We start from the raw sequence: 12,478 nt of genomic DNA, 5'->3' as shown, positions 1-12,478 counted from the left end.
AAAGTCAATGTATAATATATAATAGCTAAGATACTAATCTTTGGAAATGGTATCCCATACGGATTAGTATTTCAATTGTGGGTTTTGGTAGTTAGAAGTTAGTGCATAGTAGTTAACAATTAGAAAATTACTTTGATTTTTTGTTTAAAACCAATCCCTTAAAAAGGTTTTAGTAGAGTTTAAATCACGTTAATAAATTATCTCTTAATTCAATTTTTTTTTTTTAAATCATGTTAATAAAAAGTTATTGATAAAACTATTATTAGTAAACATTTCTTAGGCTTATCTATATAATTTTGTTGTCAAATTTATATTAACTCTTTTATTTTATTTTATTTCTTTTTTTCCTAAGAATATAACACAACCAAAAACCTATAAACAACAATTTACATTCAATATAAAGAATATAATCAAACTTATTCATATAAATTTAGAAAGAGAACAAAGAATAATCCTGTTTGTTTTCTTTATCACTTTGAGAGATGAAAGTGTGAGTATGTAACTAAAACCTAAATCAATTATTGTAGAAGAGAATAAATGAGTACAAAAGTTTAATATTATGAATTGGGTTAAAACGTGTGTGAGAAGTTTTTATTAATTTTTTTGAAGTTAAAGAAAAATAGCTTAAACAAAATGAAAAAGAATGCATACCTGTTATGGGATTTAGGTATTTACATATTGGAATAAACTTCACTTCAAAAAGGATATTGTGGAGGCCCAAAGACTGAAGAAGGGATTGTTGAGTTGTAGTGTCGGTTTTGAGGCACCATACACCCGAGGAGAGAGTTCACCCAAGGAGGGGAGATGAAGAGGCAAAAGGTTTTTAAGAGCTTCAGGTGGGAAGGATTGGCAGAGGAAAGAGAATCATAAGGAGTTGGGGAAGTTTCCAGTTGGGAGTAGCCTGTTGCCTCCGCATTAAATGGTGGGCAAACTTTTGAAAGGAAAAAAAAGTCAATGTATAATATATAATAGCTAAGATACTAATCTTTGGAAATGGTATCCCATACGGATTAGTATTTCAATTGTGGGTTTTGGTAGTTAGAAGTTAGTGCATAGTAGTTAACAATTAGAAAATTACTTTGATTTTTTTTTAAAACCAATCCCTTAAAAAGGTTTTAGTAGAGTTTAAATCACGTTAATAAATTATCTCTTTATTCAATTTTTTTTTTTTAAATCATGTTAATAAAAAGTTATTGATAAAACTATTATTAGTAAACATTTCTTAGGCTTATCTATATAATTTTGTTGTCAAATTTATATAAACTCTTTTATTTTATTTTATTTCTTTTTTTCCTAAGAATATAACACAACCAAAAACCTATAAACAACAATTCACATTCAATATAAAGAATATAATCAAACTTATTCATATAAATTTAGAAAGAGAACAAAGAATAATCCTGTTTGTTTTCTCTATCACTTTGAGAGATGAAAGTGTGAGTATGTAACTAAAACCTAAATCAATTATTGTAGAAGAGAATAAATAAGTACAAAAGTTTAATATTATGAGTTGGGTTAAAACGTGTGTGAGAAGTTTTTATTAATTTTTTTGAAGTTAAAGAAAAATAGCTTAAACAAAATGAAAAAGAATGCATACCTGTTATGGGATTTAGGTATTTACATATTGGAATAAACTTCACTTCAAAAAGGATATTGTGGAGGCCCAAAGATTGAAGAAGGGATTGTTGAGTTGTAGTGTTGGTTTTGAGGCACCATACACCCGAGGAGAGAGTTCACCCAAGGAGGGGAGATGAAGAGGCAAAAGGTTTTTAAGAGCTTCAGGTGGGAAGGATTGGCAGAGGAAAGAGAATCATAAGGAGTTGGGGAAGTTTCCAGTTGGGAGTAGCCTGTTGCCTCTGCATTAAATGGTGGGCAACAACTTTATTAGTTGCATTGATGAGAAAGTGACCTGAACAGTAAAATTCACGGCTAAGAAAACTTCATCTACCACCTTCATCAGATGTTTAAAGGGACAAGTATCATGAGGAGAAATTTAGAGGGAAAGATGGAAGGTCAAGATGTGAAGGAAATGAGAGTATATAAGAAAAAGATGGTTTTTAAAGAAAGGGATCCCAGACACAAGTATCAAAGAAAGAAAAAAGAAACAATAAGAACATTGAGAGAAGAGAGTGAATAGTGCAACTTTCTATATAGTATTGACCTCCTCGGGCAGGCTTGTGGGGAGATATTTGCTCATCTATTCTATAACTTTAGCCCTTTCTTCCTTATTTTCATCATTGGGCAAAGCCCTCTCTTGTTGTTTGTTTCTCTCTTTTACAAATTTTATTGATTTAGGCAAATGTTGAATTGTACAACTCATTGTTCTAAGTGGGGCTTGGGCTGCTAGATCTTTTGGTCCTTACAGAGATAGATATATATATATATATATATTTATATATTTATATAAGTAGAGTTTCATTTGATATAGAATTTAAATCCTATTGGAATTAAGGTTCCAATCAATTTGTTTGTTGCTATCTCATAAATCCAATAAAAAATGGAATAAAAAAAGGTCATATGAATAGAAAGAAAAAAGAAAACATTTTTTTATGGAAAAATGGAAACTTTTCTTTTATAACCAAAAAAAAAAATTTTTTTTTTTTTTTAGAAGAACAAACATTTATTATATATAATACTTTTTTTTTTTTTGGAGAAGAAAGAGAAGGTGTTTACTTTAAACTCAAATACTTATTACCTTATTTACAACTTTTTTTTTTTTTTAAACTTTATCCAAAAACATTTTTGGTAAATCGGTATGAACAATAATTATCTAAAAAAAAAAGTCATGTGTGAAATTTAAATTTAAAAAAAGGAATAGATGAAGATTGTTGCTGTTTTTTGTTTTTTAAATTAAAAAAAAAAGAATTAGATGAAGTGTTTGAATTGTAATCAAATTAAAAAATTTTATCAACTTATAAATTATAACAATAAAAGGATTAGATGGAGTTTGGATTGTAATCAAATTAAGATTTTAATTTAGAAATTATAGGAAAAAAATATAAGTACAAAAAAATTATATTTATTTTTTTAAAATTTAAAAAAAATTCATGCAATTTAGTACAGCCACGTGGCACAATCACAGTTTCTAAGCCCAACTTTTATTTTATAGTATATAGTATATGATATAAATGCCAAAATTTTAAAAATGTAAATATTGTATGCTCCATTTATTTCACTGAAAATATTTGCAATGTTTTTTTTTTTTTTTGGTTCACCATAAATCTTTTGTAGTATTTTGGTAAAATGTTTATTTATTTATTTTTTTTTATACAAGATATAAATTCTACTCTAACCTAATCTAAGTGTATATGTGTGTGAAGCTTCTTTCTAGAAACTTGAACTCCAACCATTACTCCCCACATCTCACAAGTACTTATACTTGTGGAGTGACCATTGCACTAAGTGTGTACGGTGATTTTACAAAAAAACATCATAGTTCTCTTCTCATCTAATGGATGGGCCACCAATGGAATCTAGATAGCATCGATTTTTTGTAATTTGCGAGTAGAAAATTTTATGTCAAACCAAACACCTGAAGATGTTTAACTAAAAATGTTTCAAATGTAGAATATTTCTAGTGGAAGCATTTTATTGCAAAACAAATAAAGTGTTACAGTTTCTCCTTCTCCAATTATCGAAAAAAAAAAAAAAAAATACAAACAAATCTGGCAATTAACATGATTAGTAGAGATTTTAACATCACAATAAACACATGTTTGACTAATTTTTATGTGCTTCGTAACACATCAATTTATAAAGTTTATGTAGTAAAATTTGTAATACCTCTAACATCAATTTATTTTTATTTTTTAATTTGATAATTACAACAATAGGAAAGGGAAATATGAGCCCCTATTATGCTCATAAAAGAGATGAGGTAATGCCAGTGAATTATAAGGCCCTTAGCATGAAATTTTTGTTTCTTGATACATTTTGAGTGGGATATTTTTTCTCCAAACCAATTGAGAAGATAGACATCGAAAAATACCTTCTTTTTTAGTGTAAAACCAAACAACGCTACTAATTACAGACTCTTGACGAAAATGTAAAATTCTCCCAAGAAATTACATACGCATAATATTATATCTTCCCTAGTATTATAAATGCATTAATTTTTTATGTATGTGGCCGGTTACAATGCTTCTTTTCTATGCATTAATTATTTGGATATAGTTTTTTGATCATATATGTAAAAATAATTTATATGGTTAATATCCACTAAAAACTTTTTATGGTTACTTAAAAAAATGAATTTTAACTTCCCATAAAATTAAAATAAAACAAAGTGGATTTTAACTTGCCTCCAATGGCCTTGGGAAAATTGTTATCCTTTTTATTAATTTATTACTATGTCTTTATCTTTTTTTATTTTTATTTTTTTGTGCGTCTCTCTCTCCATCTCTCACACACCGTCACACACACACAAGCAAAATGATTAGAAGGGGGTGCCTCTTGCCCACTTTAATGGTCCGTTTAGATTGAGGGGGAGGAAGAGAGAGTAGAGTAGAGTAGAGTAGATTTAGCACAAAATTACCTTATTTTTAGTTAACTCTACTCTATTCCCCCTCCTTCCCCCCTTCATCCAAATAGGCCACGAGGAGTCGACCATGTACAACCTATTGGCTTCTCAGGCTATGAGAGTCTTGCTCCATAGAGCAAGCACATTAGATACTTACTAAATGGCTAAGACATCAATGGAGGTTTTTGAAAAATCCTAAACAAATTTAGTTTAGACGCCTTGCTAATTAACAATATGGTAAGCAGTTAAAATATTGAGACATAGAGAATGATCACAAAGTAGAAAATCAAAGGGAAACCAGTTATGGGAACAAACACAGTCCCATAGAAAATCAATATAATATGAACAATTACATAGTCAACATTTAAGGGTGTTCACGATGCGATTTTGGGCCATTTTTAGTACCGCACTTTGTGGTGCAGTTTAGCTAAAACCATAACCGCACTGCACCTTACCTTATTTTTGCGGTTTCATGTGCGGTGCGGCATAGTGTGGTGCGGTTTAGAGTGTAGCCAAAACCATAACCGCACCGCACCTCATTTTTGTGGTCACATGTGCGGTGCAATATAGTGTGGTGCGGTTTAGAGTTTAGCCAAAACCATAACTACACTGCACCTCATTTTTGCGGTCACATTTGCGATGCTATGTATAAGATGCGGTTTGAAATCAGTATATTTTTCAAATTTTGGGCTTTTCCTACCCAACCTAAAACTATTTTTTCTCCTTTTTTTGGGCCAAGTTTTAAATTATTGAGCTAGTTTTCATTTAGTTTAGGTTGACTTTACTAGTCAACACTTGCTAGGACTATCAATTTTTTTTTTGGGAAAACTAGGGTTATTAAACTATTATTAATATATTTAATATTAAAAATAAATAAATATATTAATATATAGAGAGGGTGCGGTGCGATGTGGTTTATGCGGTTTTTTTATTATAAAACTGCAAACTACACTGCAATAGCATCTGGCTATGCAGTTTCAACACTTTGCTCACAATGGGATTAATATATAGTTGGAGTAAATAAATGGGTTCTATGAGACTATGATCTTGGTTAATCAATGGAGTGTAAAAGCAAGATCAAGAACTAAAAATGAGGGAGAGGAGAAAATGATTGTCTTGGCTAAGAAGCACTCCCACTCTCTATATATTGGACTCAAAATAATGGAGGGAGCTAAAAGAAATTTTAAAAAAAAAAAGAAGAAAAAAAAGAGAGGAGAAAACTCTGTTGTCTACGTTGTTCACAATAGTTACCGCCGTCATATAAAATGCCAAACTCTCATTTTTGCAAGTGCGCTTTATCAAAAAAATAGCTTTAGTCCCTATGATTTTTCATGCCAGCACTCTAATTGGACATGGAAAAAAACTTTTGATAAGCTAATGCATAACAACACCTTCATACTCCATCCTAATCAACGAACAAGTTGTCTCTTATCTCTCAATTTTGTATTCATAATGCCTACTCAAAGGTACTACAATAGATGTTCATTGATGACTTAAGTGCGTTATCTCAAGCAAAAAATGGAAGACTTAAAAGTCATTTATTCCTATCTAATCTAGTTCCAAAACCGGCTAGGTCTTACCATCAACAAAAGAAAATCAACAAATTCATTAAGTAATAATGTAAGACAATCTACTTGTATCCAATTCAAAAAAATTCGGATAAACAAGGATACCTGCACCCAATACCTGAATACCATAATGGGTTAGGTAATACCCGCACCGAGTCAGGTCGGGCTAAGTTCCCACTGCCCAGTGGGGTTGGCCATCTCTAAATCCACAATGTCACAATTCTATAACAAAATTAGGTTAAGAATTTTCAACTTAAGGGTCTTCTATCTAGGCCTTCCCCTGCACATAAAGGATGACAAAACTCCCATTTCCTTGGCATAATTGACAAAATCAAAATTCACATCACAGGATGGAAAGCAAAAATTTTATCCCAAAATGCCCAGGCCACACTAATCAAGTCATCCTTACAAACCATTCCATCATACTAGATGTCATCGTTCCAAGTAGCAAAACATTCTTGTCAACAAATCGATGTTGAACTCAAAGATTATTTTTGGGGGTTACCACTTACCACAATTAAAAGAATTACCTCTACCTCAATGCATGGGAATCTCTTTGCAAACCAAATGGAAGCATGGAACTCCAAAATCTCGAAAGAGCCAACACCCCCTCAATTGATTGGATGGACAAAGTTCAACTTTGATGCTGCCATAACAAGGACATTGATATTGTACCATCCTTTCTATTTCAACTGAAAAGGACATTGCCCACTCACCGGCTCCGGTAGAAGCGAAGGCCACTCACGTTACCAGCACCTTAACCATAAACCAATGTCTCAAGTACGTCTAATTTGAAGGAGATGCCAAAATTTTCATTGATTCAATTAACAACCAGACTTGAGAATTGATTGAGATTTTCACTCAATTGTACAAGATATTTGATCCTTGCTCCAACACTTTGATTTTTTTTTGGTTTTGTCCCAAATCCATGATTAGGTTAGCTCACAACTTAGCTCAATAGGCCTAGTTGTTAAAACATGAATTGTATCGTGAATTGATTTTTAATTTTTCTGTTTCGTATCGTATATCATAAAATTCATAAATACTTAAGAAATTTTTTTTAAAAAAAGATATACAAATATAAACAGTATATTTATTATAAATTTTGAATATATTCAATTAATGACTAATTTATTCATCACTTATATAATAATATATAATAAACTAACTAAATAAATCAAAACAGCATGTGTTTATAACATACATATTCAAATTGATTACTTTCTCCAAAAAAAAAAAAAAAATGATTATACTCAATTAAAAGTTATAATACATTACAAATGGCACAAAATAATAATTTCTTTTTATCATATTCATCATCTTACCTAATTAACTCCATCTAAATTAATGTTATCATTATATTATTCATTTTGCAAACTTAAAACCCGTTTGGTAGTGCTGTTCTAGTAACGTTGTTTAAGTTTTTTAAAAATACATTTAAATGAAAAAATGTTGTAAAAATACATATTGTGTTATTTAAACAACGAAAACCGTTATTTAAATACCCCTACTAAACACCCTCTTAATTATTTTTTCATTGAAATTTTCTTCATCGTCATCAACATTTACTACCTCTTCTTCTTTTATTTTAATAATTTTTTAAGAAAATATTTCTTCTCATCATTATCAACATTTACTATCTCTTGTTCTTTTATTTTAATAAATTTTTTTATAAAACATATTTCTTCTTGAAATTTTCTTATCATCATCAACATTTACTATCTCTTTTTGTTCTTTTATTTTAATAATTTAAAAAAAAAAATTTCTTCTTGACCCTCTAGTTTCTTAGACTTATAACAAAATGACAAAAACAAAAAATAATTATATTGTCAATTAATACCTTATTCATAGTATATGAAGGAAATTTGTAAAAATGAAAGTGAAGTGTAAGTTTACGGTCCAAATTTTGTAAGAGAAAAAGAAAAAGAAAAAACTTATGAACATGTTATTTTATTAAACTAAATTAAGTAACCTAATCATTGTGTGAAAAACAAGTCTAACATGTAAGATTCAAATAAAAGTACCAAGTTTTAGGCCCCCCACCAAAAAAAAAAAAAAATTTAAGCATGTCCATGTATAAAACAATTCATACAATTTTACAATATGATTCATATGATACGTATACTTTATTGTACGATTCATGAATATTTACAATACAGAACTTTTTACACACAATACAATACATATTATATGATACATATCTCATATCATGCAATACCAACATCTGTGCTTATATGTATAGCAAACTATGCTTATATGTATGTATAGCACTTACCACGATGGCAAAAAGGAACAAGAAATTCAGTTCTATTATAGGGGAACAGCCAAAGCTGAAGAAGAATAGGAATGTTATAATATTACAACATTCTCTAGTCCTGCTCAGCATTATTTGGTGGAAATGGTAAAGATATAAAATTGTCACACAAATAAGGAGCACCAAGCATGTAGAAAGAAAAACTTGACAGTCATCATACAATGTTCATAAACGGGACAGACACTGACAACGCCAAATATCATAGTTACAAGTTCAACTAGCCTAGGATGGAGACTTTCAGGCACCACACATAACTCAACAATTATATAGGTTCCCATTGTCCAACAAGTTTTAGAGAGAGCTCAGATATCTACACAGAAAATCTTTCCATGCTGTATTTCACCTCAAGATGACTGCACTATTCTGTGTTTCACCGCATATTTTCTCTACGACGCACATACCAGAGACTTTCAGGCACCACACATAACTCAACAATTATATAGGTTCCCATTGTCCAACAAGTTTTAGAGAGAGCTCAGATATCTACACAGAAAATCTTTCCATGCTGTATTTCACCTCAAGATGACTGCACTATTCTGTGTTTCACCGCATATTTTCTCTACGACGCACATACCGAGTTCTGTCATTGTATCTTGGTCTGTCTTGAGCTCTCTGTGGCTGTGGCTCCACCCTCCTCTGTCTTTCAGGTGACCTTTGAACAATCTCCCCATTCACAAACAATTCAGCTGCAATGTACAAAAAGATTTGCAAAATTGTGTTCATTAAACCTCATGAATCAGGTTAACCATATTTGAATATGTCATACTAATCTAGAGACAGATAACAAATTATGGAATGGCTCCCTTTCCAAGAAAAGATGATGATACAAAAACATAAAATTGAAAATATTTAAAACAAAAGATTATAATAGATCATACATATGTGAGGTGAAGAATTGCTATGATATGGAGCACAGAAATGGTGCACAGTTGTTGTGTCCATGGTCTTTGTAGCCAAAGGGAAATCAATAATAACAAGGAACAATTGCTAATGGTCTCCCAGTTCAAGTATGTTATGATATTTTGAATGGTAAGGTTGCTCCAGATGTCTGAATCTCAAACTCGTAAAAAAACATGAAAATGTAAAGAATGGATTTCCCATTTTTTGATAAATGGACATCATCGGCAGGGTACATAAACTTACATCTACTGGATATGGATATTACAAATAAAGGAAATGGATTGCGCTTTTAATTACTGCTGATCAGCAATCTATACACCTCAAGAAGGGAAAAGATACAGCCAATGTATCAGTACTACTGAATCTGTAACTTCACATAATATGGAAAGCACAGAACATGTTGAGAGAGAATTTCAGTTTGAGTCCATTTGCATTCAAAGCTAGACATGACCCCTTTGGGGCTACTAGCTTTGCCAAGATGGACTGCTTATGGTAAAAATTTGTAAGCTGCACTTGGCAATATTAATTCATAGTTTCCAATACACTTGAAAAGAAAGAGAAATAAATATTACAATCAACAACCAAAATGTCAATACAATCAATGTATCAACTCTATTGATTCTGTAACTCCACAGAATATGAAGAGAACAGCTTGAGAGAGAATTTCACTATGAGTCCATTTGCATTCAAAACTAGACATGACCCCCTTGGGGGCTACTAGCTTTGCCAAGATGGACTGCTTATAGTAAAAAATTGCAAAGCTTCTCATGGCAATATTAATTCCCAGTTTCCAAAACACTTGAAAAGGAAAATAAATAAATATTACAATCGACAACCATAATGTCTTCATTTCACGGTTGCTCACCTGACCTAATCAGAATTAATACATAACAAAGGCTTTAAAATGACAGGTTATGGCCTGGAGGGTTAATGCTCAAGCCTAATTTTCTGAAGGATCTGCATGCGTTTGCATCAGCAAAACATCAAAAGGATATAACATCCTCTTTCATCTCCACCGTTCTGTGCACTGATCTGCATCTCCATGATGTATACAAAGCACAGAACAGTTAAGAGAGACATTTTACACAAGTCCATTACATTCGAAATCGAAACTAAACATTATTCAAAAGACTCTTTAGCTCCTCCAAGGACTGGGATATTTTACCAAATTAATCATCACTGCCACTGATAATATGTTGTCCACATAAAACTATGGAAATGCATGACCTGAACAAACACATTCACATCTCATGCAAGGCGTGTTATTTATCTAACAAATAATCAAATCATTAAACAAGGCCACTTTATCTTGCACACCAGTTAATCAACCTCATGATGCATAAAGTACTAATCAACACTTAGAAATCATTCTAAGTCCAGTAATGTACAAATGAAGATCTTGCTTGTTACAGGAATTTAAGCTTAAGAATAAATGGTGCATGCAATTTCAAAAGGAATAACTTGTATCAACCACTCTTACAGTTTCAAACACACGGGTAAAAGATGCACGCTGAAATAAGGAGGCAACAGTGGCTTGAAATCATAGACCAGCAAAAACCATCAAAATTTTTTATGAATACAAGAAAGCTAAAAGCTACAAATCAGAGTTAAAATATGTATATATGTGCAGTGAGTCCCAAAATTAATCTGAAACTCAAAGACTTACCCCCATAGTCCTTATATTCAGGATCCACATAAGAATCAGGAAGCACAAACAGAACTCCAGGTAATCCTGTCAACAAATAATTTCATTAAAATCAGAAAAAAAGTGCTACCCAAGTACTCTAGCTGTACACAACGGGACACGCTAGGACTCAATAAGGCTGTTAAGTATATATAAACATTTATATATTAAGTTAATAGTATAAAAAAATGCTCAAATACATTGTTCCTAAAGTTTAGTCCATGAGCGATTTTAGTCTTTTTTTTTTTTTTTTGGGGCCAAACTAAGAACTTACAATTGATCACTCTATTAAACACATTACGGACTAAAGCAATCACTTTGTTTGATACTAAAATCAACCAGGGACTAAACAGTTCATGGGCTAAAGTTTAGGCACCAAAAAACAGTGTATTTTGGCTCTAAAGAAAAAAATTAAATGAAATGAAATGTACGAAAAGTGAAAGACAGACATTTACCTTCAAGCTTATTAGAGGTCTCCTCATCAATTTCACAGCCAAACCCAAAATACCTCTCGCACGACACATTGTAAATCTTCTTCTTCGCTTCCTCCTCACTATTTCAAAAAACCGAACAACATTAACTTCAACCTCAAAAATAAACAAAAAACCTGACAAGATCTAACAACATTCACAACTACAACACCTTCCAACGATTTTAGCGAGTGTCTGGATGTAACAATCGATCATCTGTTGTTTGGTAGCGCCTTCGCCGCCAGGCTTGTCCATGACGATGAGCCAATGCTCGTAGTCGCAGCCGGGGAAGAGTGGGGCCATTTCGGTGGGTGGGCGGTCGCTGAAGTTGGAGCCCGAGTTGAGTGGGGAGTAGGCCGAGTTGCCGGAGCGGTTCACGCGGCATCGGATTGAGGTGAACCGGGTGGCGGTGGTGGAGGGGATAGCGGCGGAGGAGAGAGGAGCAAGGGGTCTTCTGCGAGAGAGGAAGAGGGTGGTGGGGATGGGAGGAGGGTGGGTGATTGTGGAGAGAACGCGCTTTGATAGAGTGGTTGGGTGGCGGAGTGTGGCGGAGGAGAGGGCTCTCGCTAGGGTTAGAGCCATTTCTTTCACTAATTTGGGATGAGACTGTGTCAGTGAAAATGAGAGTTTTTGAGTGTGAGGGTTTTGTAACTGATCGAGGATTCGAGATAGGTATTTATTTTTCGTTTTTTTTTCTTTTTTTCTTTTTGAGAGTAGAGTTTCTTGGGCTTTGGTTTTAGCTTTGGGCCATTTTGCTTGGGTCACTTATTAGAAAGATTTTACTCAATTCCTCTCTTCTATTTTTCGTGAGGAAGTAGAAAAATATGTGAGCTATGAGTATGACTACGAGCCCATGAAGTGAAGAAATGTGAGTTGTGAGTCCAACCCATTAGGCATGAGGAAGTTCAGAGTCAGTTCTCTCCAAGTAAAAAAATTCAATTCAGTAGCTCATTTGTTTCATTGTGTAGCCCTAGCCCCCAAAAGATCTGTTTGAACTTTGAACTACTGGGGACTGGATTTCCA

At 32.5% G+C, this 12,478-nt stretch overlaps 1 protein-coding gene across 1 annotated transcript; it reads right to left on the bottom strand.

The window, feature by feature from the left end:
* Window positions 1–8,931: 8,931 nt before the first annotated feature.
* Window positions 8,932–12,117, bottom strand: LOC112015173 (multiple organellar RNA editing factor 2, chloroplastic). The gene is made up of 4 exons (XM_024047540.2): window positions 11,628–12,117; window positions 11,441–11,538; window positions 10,968–11,033; window positions 8,932–9,087 (listed from the first exon to the last, which is right to left on the bottom strand). Exons 1-4 carry the CDS (start codon window positions 12,035–12,037, stop codon window positions 8,945–8,947), a joined length of 717 nt encoding a protein of 238 aa, XP_023903308.2. The 5' UTR covers window positions 12,038–12,117; the 3' UTR covers window positions 8,932–8,944.
* Window positions 12,118–12,478: the final 361 nt, after the last annotated feature.

This window comes from Quercus suber, unplaced genomic scaffold (assembly GCF_002906115.3).
Source record: "Quercus suber isolate HL8 unplaced genomic scaffold, Cork oak 2.0 scaffold_387, whole genome shotgun sequence".
Taxonomy (NCBI): Eukaryota; Viridiplantae; Streptophyta; class Magnoliopsida; order Fagales; family Fagaceae; genus Quercus; species Quercus suber.
Note: the sequence above shows the minus strand (reverse complement) of the source record. Positions and strands in the feature narration are given on the sequence as shown.

Coding starts and splice junctions, on each gene's coding strand:
- LOC112015173 (XM_024047540.2), bottom strand. CDS start 12,037: ATGGCTCTAACCCTAGCGAGAGCCCTCTCCTCCGCCACACTCCGCCAC. Junction 11,034..11,440: donor GACCTCTAATAAGCTTGAAG/GTAAATGTCTGT, acceptor ATTTGTTGACAG/GATTACCTGGAGTTCTGTTT. Junction 9,088..10,967: donor TGAATATAAGGACTATGGGG/GTAAGTCTTTGA, acceptor TGTACATTGCAG/CTGAATTGTTTGTGAATGGG.